Here is a 19,539-nt window from a genome sequence, read left to right on the forward strand (position 1 = left end):
GGTACTATTGCCAGCTTAACAAGGAACCACATATTCCTTCCCAAAAAAAAATCACCTTTTGAAGCAGCACAACAGCACAACAGTACAAAGACAAATATAATATACAAATGTGGAATTTGTCTCACATTTAGGCATTTAAAATATATTGTATAGATAGGCTTTTAGGAGAACATGAGACGAACTGAGCCGTATTAGACATTCGACAGAGGGAAAACAGAACATTTCCAACATTTTGCCAGCCTACAAAACATATCAAGGAAATGAAAAAATCCGACCGGGCCACACATCGCCAGTTCATCAGCGTGTTGGTGGTGTATTTTCCAAACACGTCTTCCATGGCTACGGTCTGTCAGAAGATTAGTGTTTGAGATGAAGACACAGATGTTTCCACCACCCAGTAGCGCCCGCTTCTCTGACTATGACAAATGTGCGACAAAGTGTGTTTTTGTGTCCCTAGTTTGTTTTCACACTCCCATGCTCTTTCTTGTTCTCTTTGTCTCTCTCTCTCACTTTCTCTACCCCCCCGCCCTCCCCTCTCTCTTCCTGTCCCTCTGTCCGTCTCTCCCTCTCTCCGTCCGTCTCTCCCTCTCTCCGTCCGTCTCTCCCTCTCTCCCTCTCCCTCTCTCTCTCTCTCTCTCTCTCTATGTTTTAGAACAAAATTAGAACATCACTTTCCTCTCAGGAAATGTAACACTATTTTCTTTGAGAACGGCAAAGCAGTTAGAGTGAGGTGTGCGGCAAAAGAAGAAGAAAGCTATATGGGAAAGCTATAAAAATCGATTCCACAAGAAGGTAGTACAGATTGGCTTTGACCTTGCAGGAGCTAACCTAGTATTAAAAGCCAGGGCCTCCAGATGGGACAAGTGCACACTCGGTTGTTGTTTTAACCGTCTCAGGGCGGCAAAATGAATATACATATATATGTCCATATATGGGCATAATATGGAGATCTCTGTATTCTGTATGTCTGTCTGTCTGTCTGTGTCCCTTTTATGTATGTAATATTGACGTATATAACTTGCCTCCAAGTACTAATAATGGGTACTGCACTAAGTAATCTGACAAGTGCTTCCAACAAGCATCGTGCTGGACAAATGACAGATCAACAGTTTAAAAAAAAAGGGAAAAAAAGAAAGAGGAACAAAAACAATTCTGGTATTAGTCACCGTTATTGTTATCGGTATAGAACACGGTCTTCTCCCTATTTTGGACAATATGTCATCCATTAGTAGGGATTGTAATATTTATTCTGGCTTTAATCGGACTGGTCTCATGACCTTGTATCTTACTGTATCTTACACAATTACTTAAATAACCACACTGTTGTCAAGTAATCCAGTAAGCAGGTACAAGCCCATTATAGGAACTCTCTCTCTCTCACACACACACACACACACACACACACACACACACACACACACACACACACACACACACACACACACACACACACACACACACACACACACACACACACACACACACACACACACACACACACAATGGGTCCAAGCATCAGTCTACAGTCACATCCTGCACAGATTTATCATAGGAGTCCATTGAACACCTGGAACTTCTGTGAGTGCCAATATGCCACAGTATGGGATTTATTTTTATTGTTATTGTTGTTAATGTTCTGTTTAATGTACAGTATTCCAACTGTATTAGCTCCAGTGGTCTATTATTTGCCCTTGATGGTGTATTCATAGGTTGCAGAACCTCAGTGAAGTTTCTCCAGATTGGCCTGCAAGGATTTGAAGTTGACAATGTTTTGTTGCAAGGCAGAATTTTTGGGGAGTTGGTCATAGACCTCCAGCAGGCAAGTGGACTCCAATCTCCTGCATGGTGCGTTTGACAAAGCCCACGTCCCAGTTCAGCTGACACACCTGCTGTTCCAAAAACCTCACAAGGAATTGAAGAGGAAAGTATCTTCCAGTGTAAATCTTTCCAAGTGGCACCAGTTTTAAATTGAGGGCCCTCATTCTGTCTGCTGGACTCATGTCTACACTGTCAGTCAGCGCTTTCTCTATGATCTCCTGCCACAGTGAGTGCACTAGAATTGGGTCCGAGTGTCCAGCACAATGAATGATGGCCAGTTTGCACTCTGACAACTTAAAATGGTCGGCAAACTCTTCGTAGAGCTTGGTGATGTCCATAAGTTCTGAGTCCAACAGTGAAATGGCATTCTTCACAGAGGGATGCTGGGAACACTGTCTGGACAACGTGTCCTGGATCTGTACTTGGATACGCACCACCTCCATCTTTTCTTCAAGCTCATGAAGGAACTCTCCATCAGCCGCCTGGGCCTCATCCCAGCCACAGGAGGAGCTCTTAGCGGACAAAATAGCTCTAGAAATGTACTGCAAACGCTGCTTCAGGGGGATCTCAGTGCTGTACATGTCAGCAAGGCGTGCCAATACGCGGGCTGCCTTGCCAAAGCTGAGGTTCTTCTCATAGTAACGCCACAAGAGGTCCATGTTGCGCACCTTACTCTGGTCCTGCTTGATCATGTGCATCAGGTGTTCCTCCAGATAAGGGCAATTTACCTGGAGCAGCTTATCAGTAAGGTCAGCCTGGATGAGCCAGTTATAGAGAGCTACGTGAAATAGCTCATCCTGAGACCTCTGGGCCAGACCCAGCATCTGTTCAAAGCGGGAAGTAGCAGTCTCATTACTTAGCATGTTAGGGTGAGATGTCAGAACTGGTCCAGGCTGCAGAGACTGAGAGGCAACCTCGCTCTGGTTCACCAGTTCCTGCATGGTATCTGTGATGCATTTATAACATGAGAATCTATCCTGGAACGCCATCTGTCCAGCTATGTCGTCCTCTGGCTCCCCGTTCTTATAGAAGTGGCGACCCAGACACTGGGGATCCTTCCTGTCTGCTGCAGTGAGGCACAATTCCAGGACTCCCTCATAGAAATGGACCTGCCTGTACTGAAAACAGACGAGGGGCAGGTGAACATGGTGGCTGATTTGCTGGTACAGCCGTAGTGACTTTCTCAGAGTTCTCTCTTTATCCGTCTTGTTCTGGATCTGCCGAGAGCACTGCAGCAACTCATTAGCCTTAGAGAAGACACTGTCATCACTGCTGTACAGTAAGGGACAGATGTCCCTGAGGCGATTACTGATTGCATCCACTAAGTAGTCCTTGTCTTTCTTGTAAAAACTAATAAGCGCTGTGATGAGAGGTCCTGCAATCTCTTTACCTCGATTCACCACATCCTTAAAACTCACTCCCTTCATCTGCTCCTGCAACTCCTTGGGGAGCTCTGAGATAATGAGGCTGAACTGATCTTCACAGAGAAGCTTCCAAAGGGCCAGTGTCTGACAAGAACGATGAACCAGCTGCTGGATACCCTGCAGGGACATTTTCTCATAGACCTGTAACTCCATGTGAAATTTCCTCTGGAGCTCCTGCTGTACTTGCTGTAAGCTAGCTCCATCAGTGGGCGTGGAATCCAACAGCCTCTGCTGCAGATTGGCTTGGGAGCTGACACTGGCAGCTCCCAAAGATGAAGGGCTGAACTGAAAATTGTTATCAAGGAATTCCTGCAGACCCTTTAACTTCAGAAGGACTGCCTCCAGATAACGAGGGCCAACACTGCTCTCCAAAATAGTCATAGTCTCATTCTGTTCGTTAATTGTCTTCTCGACAACAAGGCTCCCATCCCAGATACTCCCCAGAATACGGGTGAAGTAGATGCTGACGCCATTGTGTTTCCCTGAGAAGGCCACGGGGCAAACTGACACCTGGGCAATAGGGGCAGCACCAGAATGCCAGGGGGCTGCAGGGCCAATATGGACAGCACCAGAATGTATGGGTGTCGCAGAAGATGTGGTGCCTGAGGGGATTCTCAACTGTGCTTCTCCCCCGTATCTGAAGATGGCTCTGGTGGCCCACACCGAAACCTCCGTGTCACACGCAGCCTTAGAACAAGCCAGGATCAAAGCTGTGGCACATGCTTGTTCCTCCCTGAGCAACTTGAAGAATCGTTCAATTTCTTCACCTTCTCCTCCAGCGCAGCTAACCAGCAGGTGGCGCAGTTGGTCAACTGGAAGTAGCTTATGGAAGATGACACTACCCTTAGTAGACAGAAGGACAAATCTCTGTCGAGAGATACTGTGTTGTTCGACCACCACAGGCGGGTCAGTAACGGGGACCAGATGTTTGTTCAGCAGAGTAGAGACCTTGGTGGGCCTCTCCTCATTAATAGCACAGAGTGCCCAGGAATGACCATCTACATTGGAGATCATCTGAGTCTCCATCAGAGGTTTCCTGTATGGGAAAGAGTCGTGGTTGACGCACCACAGGATGTCGTTATACTCTGTCTCGGATGCAGCCATTAGTAGAACTCCTTTGCTATGCAGAGCCTTGTGGACCTTCGCAGGTTTCGTTAGGGTTGAAGAGGCAGAAAACCCCGGTGGAAGGCGGACATGAACCAAGCGAAGAAGGCTGGGTCTCGCAGCAACACACTTCTGTTGGCTATGTGGGGTGGTGCTGAAGTAGAGACGCACACCTGCATGAGTAATAGCAAGCAGGTGACAGCCTAAAGACTCATATTTGTCAATCACAGAGATCTGGACAATTGGGCTGAAGACAGAAGGATCAACTGTACAGGCAACTTCTTTTGCTTTAGACACAATGTCACTCTGTGACATTTCACCTTTCACCCAACTAACGCCCATGCCATCAGCACCCAGGTCATATACCTGTAGGACTCCTGTCTCTGAGTGGGTGAAGAGAGTGTTGCGGGAGTTGTCAATGGCAATCTGTACAATAGGGTTATCGACTGATAACAAGGGCTGGAGCATGGAGGGAACAAGAAAGGATGCAGCCCAATCCGATACGTTTTTGTAATGCTTGATCTTTCGGCAGCACTGGCTGAACCAGCCCGCCTCAGCCTGGTAAATGAACTCATACAGGCAGCCATCCTTGCCTGCCATGAAGATGCGTCCGTGGTCTGTGGATGCAATGGCCAGTATGTAGGTATTGTCTGTTGGGATGCGTAGGGATGCGTGGGATGCGTGGGATGCGTAGCGTAGGTCTGGTAGCAGTTGCATTTCACCGGACAAGCTGTCATTCAACCCTGTATGGCCTTTAGGGAAACCGAGTCCAAGGATGACCACCTCCACTGGAGTGGCTAGCACTAACAGATAGTCGATGCTAGGCTGAAAAACTCCTGGCTTCGGTTTCACGAGACCCACTGACAGGATGGTTTCAATGAGACCATCAAAATACGCCACGTCACCACCATTTTCATAGTCCCACATGAAGATGACATTGTCAATGGTGAGCCATGCTCGACTTATCTCAGGAAAGACTCCCATCGTGCAGTTACACTGCATATGGCTGAATCTTTCCACCAGTTCAGGAGGTAAGGGTACCCTGCGGCCTGCACTAAGCTCTGGGAGGTTTGGCACACTGAGCAGTCCCGGCCCCTGAAGGGGATAGTCCATGTCTGACATTCCAGAGAGTGATGGCGGAGAGTACGGAGAGGGAGGAGAGGAAACCAGCTCTGACAGATCAGGGAAGTGGCGGTCCTCTTTCAGGTGATCATCCATGAGCCGAACAGTGTCCTCCAGCGTCCCGGTGGGTGCAACGGCGGGGCCGCTGGGTGTACCGCTGGACGCCATGATGAAAATGCTACCATCACTGCTGTCTCCATTGAAAATATGCTTCGTGCTTCTAACTGATGTGGCTGTAGAGCCCATACATGGAGATCCCTGATGTTATCATTATGACTATCTATAAATGCACAAAATGTATCCCTTTTATGCCCATATACTGTATGGAGATCCATGATGTCATCATCAATACGACGTCATAGTACTGATGTCCTATAATACTGGCCTCCAATACTATTACAATGGGTACTGCACTAAGTACTCTGACAATGGATACAAGGGGTATTGAATAACCAAGGGGTGTTTGTTCCCAATGGGCATTGCCTTCGTTTTCAAAAACTTAAACAAAAAGAGAGTAGCCGATCTACATGCTCACAACGTGACACAGTATGAGCTTGTAAATCTGTTATGTTTGTCTTTTTTTTTGCCAATAGCAACAGTAGCCAATCTACAAGCTCCTACAACGCATCACAACGCAATTTTTTCTTTTATTTTCTTATTTTTAAAGCCATTCCCATTTCACAATAGAGGGGCCGCAGCCAGAGGCTGTCTATTTGGGGTCATCGACACAAAGTTTGGGATCCCTGCTGTAGCCCCCTTGAGACCCACCACATATTTTCGCATTCGTTTTTTCCCCTGCACTCCTGGAGGCGTCAAGAGACATTTTCAGATTAGGCAGGCATGTCAGCTGACTCTCCATTAATAGAACTTGTAGAGCTGCATCTTCAGGCAAACGCTGCATGGACACACTGTATATGAAAAGGCAACTCTTTGCCATTACTATCTATGAACCTCCACACAAAGTTCTTACGGTAACATTAGCGGAAATACCTACAGTATGTAATTGAACTGACATTTACTGCGTTGCGCTAGCTAAATAACAAGACAAGTAACTGTGTGCCCTTCCTGTCCGTTCTTTAGTTATTGATATCAAGTTCCTGTAGTGTATTCCGTGAACGAGGCCTCACAAATCACAAGTGGTGAAGTATCATTATACAGTGTGGTCTATCATGTCTCCTTTGGCTAAATGGAAATACTAGTGATATTTACTCTTCACATGTAAGTACACAAGTGCTTCACATGTACAATGTTGGTGTGAGCTTCTTTGAAAAAGAAAAGACAGAAAAAGATTTGCGTGCAAAAATGATCAACCACAATACTACTTTCACACAAGTTTCACATTGGCTTTGAACTTTTCTGGGTAAAATAGGGACACCAGGTTGAAAGTGGTTCAGAGCAAGAAGGAAGGAAAGAAAGAAAGAAAGAAAGAACTACAGTGCACAATAAATTCATAAAGAAACTCAGTAAAAGGCACCGACAAACAGGAAAGTCTTCAGCTTTGATTTAAAAGAACTGAAAGATGAAGCAGAGCTGCAGTTTGTTCCAGACACTGTACAGTATGTGGTGCATAAAAACAGAACACTGCTTCTCCACGTTTAGTTGTGACGCTGGGTTCAGAAAGCAGACCTGTCCGATTCTTAAAATGTTTTCTAAATCCTAACAGTTTTTTTTTAAAACCTTATTTAAAATTAAATATATTTTTTCACGATTTTTCAAAAATAGCAGATCTACAAGCTCATAGCGCGGCACCGAGTGCCGCGCTATGAGCTTGTATATCTGCTATTTTTGAAAAGCCAAAGAAATCTAAAATGACACAGATGCGTTCCCGGTCTTAATGGGTTTAATCAACTGGAGCTGTCTGAAAAAAATAATGTAAGGCATAAAAATCTGGCTGCGTACAGGGCAGGCTCATAAGGGGTTAATAGCTCAAAAATGTAATTATAATAACGTCATGCCACGTTGCGAGCTTGTACATCTGCTATTTTTTTATACATTTTTTTGAAAAATCTTGAAAGTGTGAGAACTACTGATTTAGAAGGCATTTGTAGAATTGGCCTCAGGTCTTAAGGGGTTAAAGGTCATCAGTAAAATCAACTTACCGTTAATATGTTTATTAACGTTGTGCCCCAAGACTTCTCGATATGTACTTTAAACGACTTTACTTCAATGTTTTTCAGGCCAAGGACCCCTTAGAGATGAAGCAGGGACATGTTAAATGTGTGTTTTCAGACATTTAACGACTTAAACCCTCAATACTTTGTAAACTTGACCTTTGGCTCGGTACTTGGTCTGCTTTTTTCCCCTGTACACCACACCTCTTTGCTGAAAATAGCCAATCTACAAACACAACGCGTTGTGAGCTTGTACATCTGCTATTTTCGGTTCATGTTCCCCCCAGAATAGGGATGTGAGGGTTCAAGTGGTTCATGTAATAATACAAAAATTAAATCCCTATCTGAACACACAAAGATTTGGCAGCCACCCCTGCTGTATCTCTGGGGACCCCCTAGCCTAGGGGTCCCGGACCCCCTGTTGAAGACCCATATGTTTTACAGGGACTGTAGAAAGCCATATACAGTACAGTAACAGTTACAGTATGACAACAGACATTTTGCAACATCATTGGTGTAGTCCACAACGGAATTGATGGCTATCCACAGAGGCCTGGGGCAGCTGCTCTCGCCCTGCCTTCTGATTTAATCACATTACCAGACCGTAATGCTCTTCAATCACATAGAAAAATGAAAGGACATCATTGATAACGATAACCATAAAAGATGAGAGATAGGGCCATGGAGTTCCTTCTAGGCGCCCCATTCAATTAGGAGGCCCAATCCAACACTACTGTACTGTACATCTGAGCCTGTCTCTCATTCAGTGGTAGACAGTAGCTAAGTACATTTACTTGAGTACTGTACTTAACACATCGGGTGCCAAACACGGTCTGAACCGTGTTTGCGCAGAGTAGCGGTCCGGTGCCGAACACGGTCCAGACCGTGAAATATGTCTTTTTGTTTTTTTCGTTTTTCTCCACACGGGCGGGGCTAGAGCAGCTCTGGGAGTACCCATTGTGATCTTGAGAAGGATAGGCCAGATAGATCACCGGAAAAACAAAAACATGGCTGCCATCCACTTCCTGTCTATTTCCTTCTTTAAAACACCTATATCTCCGAATCTGTTTCCGGTGGGGAAAACCGGTCATGCGCGATGCGCGATCCCCCCCCATTGTAACTCGCGAGTGAAATGTTATCGTTCCAGGTTGTAGCCAGGGTCATCGCGCAACATGAATGGATGTTTTTTTTTACATGGATTTGCTCCTCGTGGAGTCTAGAGCTTTAAACAGCAAAGCGCAGTCAATGGGGAGAATGCTGGCACCCAACGTAAGTTGTTATGAAAAAATGCTGGCACCCAATGTGTTAAGTAAACTACAGATACTAACCCTACTCCATACTTACTTGGGTATTAGTATTTTTGGATACTTATGACTTTCACGCCACTACATTTCAAGGAAGGGAAAAGGTACATTAAAAATTAACAAGCTCTACAAGCTACATCATGTTGAGCTTGTAGATGGGCTATTTTCACAATTAAGATTTTTTTGAAAATGTCTGGAAAATCTTTTCATTTTTTGGGGAATTTGTTTTTAAAAACTAAATGTACAGTAATTTGTACTTCTGAAATTTGGACAGAGCAACTTTGTAACTTGTAGTTGAGTAATATTTGACCAGGAGTATACATATTTTGATCCAAGTACTGAAGTTATTGTAAGTACTTTGTCCACCACTGCACAGACAATACAGAAGTGCAATTGATTGCTAATCAACTTCATCAAAGGGGGTAATGGTGCTTACCTGCTGTAGCAGCCTGGGGAATTATACTTAATTTAAATATAGATTAGGTTTTATTTCTCTCTCCCGACAGTCAACTTGTCGCCATGTGCATGTGCGTGTGTGTGTGTGTGTGTGTGTGTGTGTGTGTGTGTGTGTGTGTGTGTGTGTGTGTGCGTGTGTGCGTGCCTGTGCATGCAAGATGTCATGGTGTCTCCTTCTAGAATGCTGTGACCTTTTGGTTATCAGATTATTTCTCTAACCACCCAGCCAGTCTGCTGCCTTTCAGTGCAGTTGTTGTGTAGAGATAGCCTTATGAATCTCTTTTTTGTTTTCAATTTTATTTTATATATATTATTTTATATATATTTTATTAAATATCCTCTTTCCTACATTTAAAAAAACATATTTATTATTTGAAAAGAAGAAACATAAAAACACAACATTTCAATAAAAAAAATGTTTTAAGAAGAAGTGAAAATAGCAGATCTACAAGCTCACAACGCTCACAACTTTGCGACGCGTTGTGAGCTTGTAGATCTGATATTTTCACTAGTTTGGGTCCCGGGCAAATGTCTAATTTCTCTTTTGGGTCTTGAGCTAAAACAATGACCCTTGGTTCTAGAAATGAATTCAAGCCCATACTAGTGTAATTTAAAGCTAATCAAATTAATTGAGAATATATGCAACTATCTATAAATTCCAGGAATCTCTGTGTGGATGATTTTCCTTCACGGATCTCGAGAACCATTCATCGACTTCACAATATTCGGGTGTATTGCTGAGGACCCAAGTAAGTGCAGTGTGAAGTCCTGATGAGCGGTTCTCCAGAGCAGACCCACTCCAATCAGGAGTTTATGCCAAATAGCAGGCCACGCCGTGAACAGGCACCGCACTAGTTACTTCAAATTCTGTAGACTTTTGGTATACGTGGTTCTCTTCTGACAACATGTACTGTGTAATTACTTTTTGTTGTCTCTATTAACAACATCCACTCGCTTCCACATCACGGTGAAAATGAGGTCAGAGCACGTTTGACAGTGGTGGGAAAAGTTATCAAATGTTTTGCTTAAGTAAAAGTATCAATACTGCGATGTAGAAATACTCTGTTACAAGAAAAAGCCTGGAAATCAAAATTTACTTGATTAAAAGTACAAAAGTATTGGCAAAATGCACTTAAAGTACCAAAAGTAAAAGTACTCATTATACAGAATGTCCCATTTCACAAGTAAAAAATATATCTTTTGGAAACAGTAGATCTACAAGCTACGCATCGTGAGCTTGTAGATCGGCTATTTTTAAATGGCCGAAATGTATTTAGGGCTGAAGTGGTTAATGTATGTTTTGTAATAATAATCTACAAAGTAACTAGTAAGGGCGCGCTCTCACCAAAAGTTGGCTGGCCGCTGTTAAACGCAGGTTGTGCGCGGCCACAGTTTTTTGCAGCCAGCGGATTAAAAAAAAAACGCTGTGACGCACCTGTCACTCACATTCAAGACCCTCCCCGTAGCCCGCACCGCCTTCTGCCTTGACGTTGCCAGGCAACCACTGACGCACATAAGCATCTGTCACTTGCTCTCAAGCCCCTCCCTCCCCGCTGCGTTGCCCGTAGACTAGCTTTGTCTGTAGCCCGGCCCGGTAACGTTGCGACTTTATCGAGTAAACCACTGAGAGCACCATGTTGCTTCCTGAGTCTTGGGACGGTCCGCCTTCGACTCACCCGATTGGACAGAGGGAGAAAATCAGCTCCTGCCTCCAGCAGTAAATACAGTAATTGAGTAAATGTACTTAGTTACTTTACACCACTGATGTTTGACGATTGCATTTTGCCATGTGACCAATTCTTAATTAATTCGCTTATTGGTCTACCTTGACTGTACAGGACATATAGTGAGGAAACACACATTCGGTGAAAGGCCAAATAATATGGTTATTGGAACACGCTGGCTGACAGGAGGCCTTTAAAGGTATAAAGAAGCTTAATGGACACGGAGCGCTCTCTCTCTCTCTCTCTCTCTCTCTCTCTCTCTCTCTCGCTCTCTCTCTGCTTGTTCAGGCAGCGCTATCATGGCTGTGTTATTCTAAGAGATGATTAATATTGAAGTGGAGGAGCTGTTGACACAGTAGGAGGTTGGGAAAGGCAGCCCATTCTAACAGAGGTCTCCTGGCTCCCAGGGAGGCGCTGCAGTGCTCTCACGCAGTAAATTATCACAGCCCTCCACGCTGCCAAGTACCAAAGCCCTCCAGCTACTGTACGTCTCTCCCTCCCCCCCGTCTCTTTCTATCTCTCTCTCTCTCATATAACCTATTGGCTCTCATATACATAATCACTTACTTTCATTCTTTGTGAAAGATGCACACACACACGCGCACACACACACACACACACACACACACACACACACACACACACACACACACACACACACACACACACACACACACACACACACACACACACACACACACACACACACACACACACACACACACACACGCACACCCAGTCCAGAGGCAGTCCCCATGCAAACATAACTTCATAGCTCTCCAAGTTTGGAAACTTTTCCCTGAATCTAATTGTTTTTTTTAAAACTCTAATCAACACCATCGTTATCTCCACCCGCTTTACCTGATTCCTCTCTGCCTCTGTCCCCCGTCTGTCTGGGGAGAGAGCTCGGTGCTCTTATTTATCCGTTTCCAAGCTTCCTTGTAATACCTTCAAACGGAGCCAGCAAACGATTGCCAATTACTGCACGAGCTCGCGGGTTTGTGCTCTATATGATAAATTGGGGCGCACGGGTGAACATTGCCAACACTGTGGAAAAAAAACAGAAAAATATACATATGCGATATGCAAAATGTGAGCAGGGTGCATGTGCGTGCACGCGTGCACGCTTACGTGCACCGAGATGCATACTTAAATGTACACCAGACACATATGCAATCCATTCGCATCGATTTACAGTGCCATAGAGTTCGTCAAGGTCTGTTGATAAGCAGACTACGCAGCTCCAGATAGACTCATAGAATGAAGCCAGGCCAGAAATAACAAGGTATGTGTCCTGCATACAATGCAGACATTCTGAATCAGCACTACTATGCAATCTCTATCACCATCACAATCAATCACAGAGACGGACATCCCTCCTCTCCTGGAAGTCGTCTGGAACCTAAATCTCCTGCAAATGCCGGATCCGGTCTGGAGCCCGCCTACTAAATATATGAACATATATGCCAATAAATGGCAAATATAGGCAGAATATATGCTGCATATTATGCCATATTCAGGTTTGTATACGTGCATATATGTGGATTTATAGGAAATCTATGTGTCATATATAGCTCATATATATCCACATACTGTATATGTTGAACACATATGTGGCATATATAGAAAATATATATGTTCATATATTTTGTTGACCTCCCTGAAATGATTTTTTTCCAGGGTGGGATGTCTGCAAACATGATCACTATTACAGTATCATCATAATCACCATCATAATCACCATTACAATCAGTCACCATCGCACCCACCCTCACAATCATCATCGCAATCCCAGTCATCAGCATCACAATCAATAATAATAATAATAATAATAATAATCACATTTGTAATAATCACAAGTCACCATTGCAATATTTGGTCACCAAGTACAGTTTATGTAAAGGAGCTGTATCTCTGTGTTATTGGTACCATAGCATTCCACCTAAGAATCTATTGATCTAGGCCATATCATTCAAAAAGGGTTTATTAATCTGTTTTGGCTTATTAACAGAGCAGTCTGATTGTGAGCCTGGAGTTTGACTCACTTATTTAACCACATGAACCCATAGTGTCCCAATTCTGGAGGGCCTTTGGTGAAAATAGCAGATCTACAAGCTCACAATGAATTTGGTGTGGAGGGAAAAAAGAGACGGGGCGAGTATAGACCCCTTGTGGACCCCGGTCAACAAATAGGGTTTAAGTGGTTAAATCTGCGTACGGTAAAAGAACAAAACATTCTCCCCTCCAACAAAAACTAGGAGGAGCTCTTGAGCAAGGAATAATGTACCCCCTGGTTGCTCCAGTGGAGCTGCCCAGTTGCCAAGATCATGCTGCTCTGAGCTGTGGGTGGTTGTAACTGACTGAGCGCAAAGCATTTGCTCACAAACAGTTTATGCAAATAGCTAGGTGAATAAATATTGAAAAATATAAACATGACACTACTGATTAAAAAGGGTGCATGATAGGAGGCAACATAATGTGGTCGGCAAAACGCCCAGAACTACTGTATAGGACATGCAAACAACAAGGATTATCTTTTAAATCAAGATCGTTTTCAACAGTGTACCGAGACCTGTTAGCTCAAAGCAACTTATTTGAATTACGCCCCTTTTAGAGAGAATAGTTGTGATATGGCTTCGCTGAGTGCTGACATTCCGTTTAATGGACAATAAGCCTATTGCTGTTAAGTATTAGCAGGCTTTATTTTCTCTTTTGACAGACCTGTTTAGGAAAGGATTGGGATTTCAACTTGCAATACCTCAGACACATGGTAGGCCACTTGTGAAGTTCACTGAACCTCTATGATACTGCAAATTGCCATTTTCTGTCAGACTTTTTTATGTAGACTTTTTAAGTCTTAAAATGTTATGTAACTTGATTACATAAAGTCTTAAAAAGGTAACTAATCCCCTTGGTGTGCGATTTATTCACACCCAAGTTCAAATTGCATATACTGTAATTATGTCCTCTTTTTTGTTCGCCAAAAGACAGTTTCCAGATGGATACGGTACACATGACTTGTAAATGATTATGCCTAATCATTTAATATACTGTAATCAGTCAGGTGGTGGGTCCAGATACTGTCAGTTAATATACTGTAATAAGTCAGGTGGTGGGTTCAGATACTGTCAGTTAATCTGTCAATATGCAAAAAGAGGGCCACGTTGACTTTAACATTTCTGAAACGATCTTTCTTGGCCCTAGGCGAAACTGTCAACTTCAGTTGAACCTTTGAGACAGAAGGGGTAAAGTGCTCAGAAAAGGCTAAGGTCTAATCAACAGCGTTTGTCTACGTACAGCATACTGTTTGTATGCTGTGCATGATGTCTCAAACTCACAAAACAGAACCACCTCCAGCCATGAAATGCACACGGGGACATTCCTTGCCCAGAGTTGGTCTTTTATGCAGCTCAGCCTTCGAGGCAGAAAGACGCATTTTGTGGCTGGGCCAATCAAGATACCATGGAACCATTTCACCGCCAGCCAATCATTCGTGGTTCATCGGTCAGAAAGTGATTTACCAGCAGTTGCTGCTTGCCAGAAAACTTCCAGCTGCAGCTGCCTCCAAAGCTGAGTGTTTCTGCCTCCCAGACTGATGTTGTCTGAATAGGACATGCACAGCGATTGCCTGCAGATCAGCCCTAGTCCTACTGTAGGTAGGCTACATCATCTCCCCAGGCAGTTATTCTATGAAGTTTGGCAGAAAGATAGTTCATTATTATCATGAATGCGTTATGAAAATAGATCAACTACACAGGACAAAGACAACGTCTACCTGTGAGATAAACTCCTATATGATGAGCTTTGGAGGCAGTTCTCTGGCAGGCAGCTAAATCACTTATGTCAAACTCCAAATGATTGATCAAATAGCTACTCTGATCAATTTACACAACACACAACAGAGTTCTGCTTCAATTTTGCAGGCGACCGTTCCATAACATTGCCTGGAAGAAAGCTAAACCGTTACTGATTAATCGTCTATGAATAAGGATCAACAGAAACACTCCTACATCAGATTTGAGGGCAGATAGCCTCTGACCAATGAACTAGGAATGATTGGCAGTCGATAAAATAGTTGCACAGTATTCTATTTGGCTGAGCTCCAAATATGACTTTCTGCCTGAAAGGTTCATCTGCCTACGAGTAAAAATCTCTGAGCAACAAACTCGGAAAAAGTTAAAGTGAAAATTGTCAAGAGTGTGAAAGTTGGGTTGCAGCTACTTGTGAAACACTTTTGGCCAAATGAGGTGCAGACCATCACCACACTTGTCAACATACACACACAACCAGCCTGTATAGTGCAGCTTCAGCACTCACAATCGTGATAATTTAAAAACCGTACACATAGAAATCTACCAACAACAGCTAAAGACTGGTAAGGGAGACCCTGTCGTTATTAGACTCTATTTCTTGTTTTTTCCTGTGTAACAAAGCCCAAGGGATTTAAATTATGCTATACCAAGGCATTGAATAATATCAAGACCACCTGTCACCTGATATGCTATTCTGATTAGCCAAGACATGTCACATGGGGGTACATTCATTCCCTATAATCCTGCTAACGAGAACAGAGGAAACAGGTGTGCAGATTTATTTCACAGCTATTTTTTCTTTATAAATACCAATGTGCACAATATACTACACAACATACTTCTAATTGATGGAACTACTCTGGCTTGCAATTAGAGACAACTGGAGACAAAAACATGATACAAGCCACATTGAATGAAAGAAAGAGAACCATGGAAGACTATCCTAAACGTTTCAGTGTTAAACATCATGCTGGCAGGGTTCTCAATGACTGCCTACAGAGAGTGAGAAATGTGGAAAGAACAGGCTTACTAACCCCAAAACCTCCTTGTTTGAGAAACTCCAATTCATATTGGCCACTACATTTTAATTATGTAAAGATATTAAGAATTTGGTGAAAATGCACTTGCGCATATTCCAAATGTAGGTCACATTTATGTGGATTCTCTTATCTTTGCGGTCTCCTGCACATAAACCTAAGAGATACTTTTATGAAAGCTTAATGTTACAGTATGTACCCCCACTTGCCTACAGGCACATGTGTTCTGTGTTCATCGTTATGATAATATGAAACTCTCTTTTACATCCATTCCACATACAGGTCAAAAGTAATGGCAGAAATAAGGCTGACAAGTCCCCTGTGGCTAGGCATTTCAAAAGAGTAGGCCAAAACATGTGTTCCTTGAGGTTTCAGAGCATAGAAACTGTACATTATTTAAAGAGAGGTGGTGACAGAGATAGAACACCTCTACAAAGAGAAGATTTTTGGTTCATACCTTACAAATTGAAAGCCCTAAAAAGGTTCAAGTGAAAAATTACTGTTGGAGTATTTCTATTTTAGTTAACAGGGTCACTTTTGGAGTATTGTGTATGGGTACATGTAACAGAGTGCATATAGTATAGTATAGTATACATAAGTGAACATACTCGCTTACTGGGGAAAAGGGGGTGTGTCAATTTTGGGCATCACTTCCTGTTGTCACTCATTTGAGGGATCAAATCAGTCAATAATAATGCGGGAACACAACCTGACTGAAATCACAAAAGGTCATATTAGTCTGCCTACTTCCCTATATATACAGGGTGCAAACCCTGTATGTGTATACACAGGGTAGGCTATGCAAATTTCGAAAGTGACAATTTAAGGACTTTTAAGACCTTTTTAGTGCCTCTAAACTGAATTTAAAAAAAAATAAGACCATTAATGCGTCAAAAGTAATCAACAAACTACACTATTATTTTTTTAGCCAAATTGTCAAAATAAGTGACAGAAAGCAACGAAAACATTTTAGAAAATAGCCAATCTACAAGCTCACAATGAGTCACAAGCTTGTAGATTTTCACTGAATGTTCACCTATTATGACATACCCAGAATAGGGGCCCCATGGTTCATGTGGTTAAGAGTGAGAACTTCTGTAGGGTGAAACATCTATTTAGAGTTCAATGTACAATGTTGGATGGTGAGTCTATACGGACTGTTGGAGATGCGCACCTTTGGTGTTTATATAAGAGGAACTTCTGTTTCCTACTGTTTGCTGCCTGAGCCAATTAAAAGCACCTGAATGACATTTTTTGTGGGTGTTGGCAGTTCCTCAGACTTTTCTAATGGAACATTTCACATTTTTGGCAATGAGGTCAACCTCAATTCAAGGTTAGTAGCCGAAGAAAAAAAGGTAAACCAAATAAAAACATGAAAACCCAACAACATGCTATTAATGTTATGTAGGTCATGAGCCTTTAAAGTTTTGTGGAACTGGCTGCACAAACAACAACTGACAACTGATTTTGACTGCTACAGCGCAGCACAGCTGAATACATCCACTTGATGGTGATAGCTGAGTTAGCTTGCGACGCAGCAGCAGGTACTATTTCTTTCTCCCAGTGCTGACAACCGTGAATTGTAAAGCTGTTATGTGCTTTTAAAAAGTCATATTCATTTCCCTGTGTGGTTCAAACTCTGTAAAAGCGTGTTGATTTGTGGAGATTATCTTGTTGAACAAAACATGATAACATCATAAGCCTTTGTTTGCGGCAGAGCTTATGTTCTTAATTAATCCAAAACCCAGCGTAAGAAAGGCATTGGAAATCTGCGGCTAGGGAACTCGTGGTGGAGGTAACATCTGTATTGGCTGACAAAAAGACCCCTGTAGCACTCTGTTAAGTCAGTGGGTAGGGAGGAAAAGGAATATCACAGGTTTCAAATCTCAAAAGTGAGGCGAAAGTGAGGTCTCTGCATTCACCTTGAACCTTGAGGAGCTGTCTCTACCAACTTTCTAATATCCAGACCCTCAATCTCAGACTTGACATCAGAATTGAGGGCAGATAGCCTCTGACCAATGAACTAGGAATGATTGGCAGTCGATAAAAATAGTTGCACAGTATTTGGCTGAGCTCCAAATATGACTTTCCGCCTGAAAGGTTCATCTGCCCACGAGTAAAAATCTCTGAGCAACAAACTCAGAAAAAGTAAAAGTGAAAATTGCCAAGAGTGTGAAAGCTGGGTTGTAGCTACTTGTGAAACACTTTTGGCCAAATGAGGTGCAGACCATCACCACACTTGTCAACATACACACACACAACCAGCCTGTATAGTGCAGCTTCAGCACTCACAATTGTGATATGTGAGGCTTAATTTAAAAACTGTACACATAGAAATCTACCAACAATAGCTGAAGACTGGTCAGGGAGACCCTGCCGTTATTAGACTATTTCTAGTTTTTTCCTGTGTAACAAAGCCCAAGGGATTTAAATTATGCTATACCAAGGCATCGAATAATATCAAGACCACCTGATATGCTATTCTGATTGGCCAAGACATGTCACATGGGGGTACATTCATTCTCTATAATCCTGCCAACGAGAACAGAGGAAACAGGTGTGAAGATTTATTTCACAGCTATTTTTTTTTAAATAAATACCAATGTGCACAACATACTGCACAACGTACTTCTAATTGATGTAACTACTCTGGCTTGCAATTAGAGACAACTGGAGACAAAAACATGATACAAGCCACATTGAATGAAAGAAATAGAACCATGGAAGACTATACTAAACGTTTCAGTGTTAAACATCATGATGACCGGGTTCTCAATGACTGCCTACAGAGAGTGAGAAATGTGGAAAGAACAAGCTTTCTAACCGCAAAACCTCCCTGTTTGAGAAACTCCAAAATCATATTGAACACTATATTTGAATTATGTAAAACTTTTAAGAATTCTGTGAAAATGCACTTGCACATATTCCAAATGTAGGTCACCTTTATGTGGATTCTCTTTGCAGACAAAACTAGATATGTAGTCTATTAAAATGTCTATGTAAAAAAATTACTGTTGGAGTGTTTCTATTTGAGTTAACAGGGTCACTTTTGGAGTATTGTGTATGGGTACATGTAACAGAGGGCATATACAGTAGTATTGTATAGTATAGATAAGTGAACATACTCGCTTACTGGGGAAAAGGGGGTGTGTCCATTTTGGGCATCACTTCCTGTTGTCACTCATTCAATTCATTTGAGGGATCAAATCAGTCAATAATAATGTGGGAACACAACCTGACTGAAATCACAAAAGGTCATATTAGTCTGCCTACTTCTCAGACTTGAATTTGGCTCTTTTTAAAAAAAGTGTTTGTTAACAACCGTGGTATTAACAGGAAAGACATTTAACAGTATGGAGGTGGGGTAAATCTCCTGATGTAAAGGTTAAGAGAAGGCGGATGTGGGTGTGCATGTCATTAGGGGTATCAGGAGGACATCTCCCATTACCGATATCTTGTTGAGTTAATCCCCACAATGCCTGCAAGGTGTTAAGATAGTGGATTCTGCAGCGGGGTTAAGGGACATTGGACAACACTACGCATAAACAGGAGAATCGATCCGATGATGGCAAACCAATGAAAAGGGAGGAACTGTGACATGATTCCAGTTGACGTGATTCTAGTGTT

The 19,539-nt window shown here is 42.7% G+C and overlaps 2 protein-coding genes across 2 annotated transcripts in view; both read right to left on the minus strand.

Annotated features, from left to right (window-relative positions):
* Nucleotides 1-19,539, minus strand: part of whrna (whirlin a) — a gene marked incomplete at both ends in the record, with an annotated part of 211,719 nt that overhangs the window by 40,105 nt on the left and 152,075 nt on the right. The gene's annotated exons all lie outside the window — the stretch shown is intronic.
* Nucleotides 1,721-5,579, minus strand: LOC308078680 (nuclear pore complex protein Nup155-like; the record flags this gene model as incomplete). Its single annotated transcript, XM_080419961.1, is given in 2 exon segments — nt 1,721-1,817; nt 1,819-5,579. Coding segments are annotated over 2 exon segments (3,843 nt in total). The 5' UTR covers nt 5,565-5,579.

Source organism: Gymnoscopelus braueri (assembly GCF_963280865.1).
Source record: "Gymnoscopelus braueri genome assembly, chromosome: 22".
Lineage (NCBI taxonomy): Eukaryota > Metazoa > Chordata > Actinopteri > Myctophiformes > Myctophidae > Gymnoscopelus > Gymnoscopelus braueri.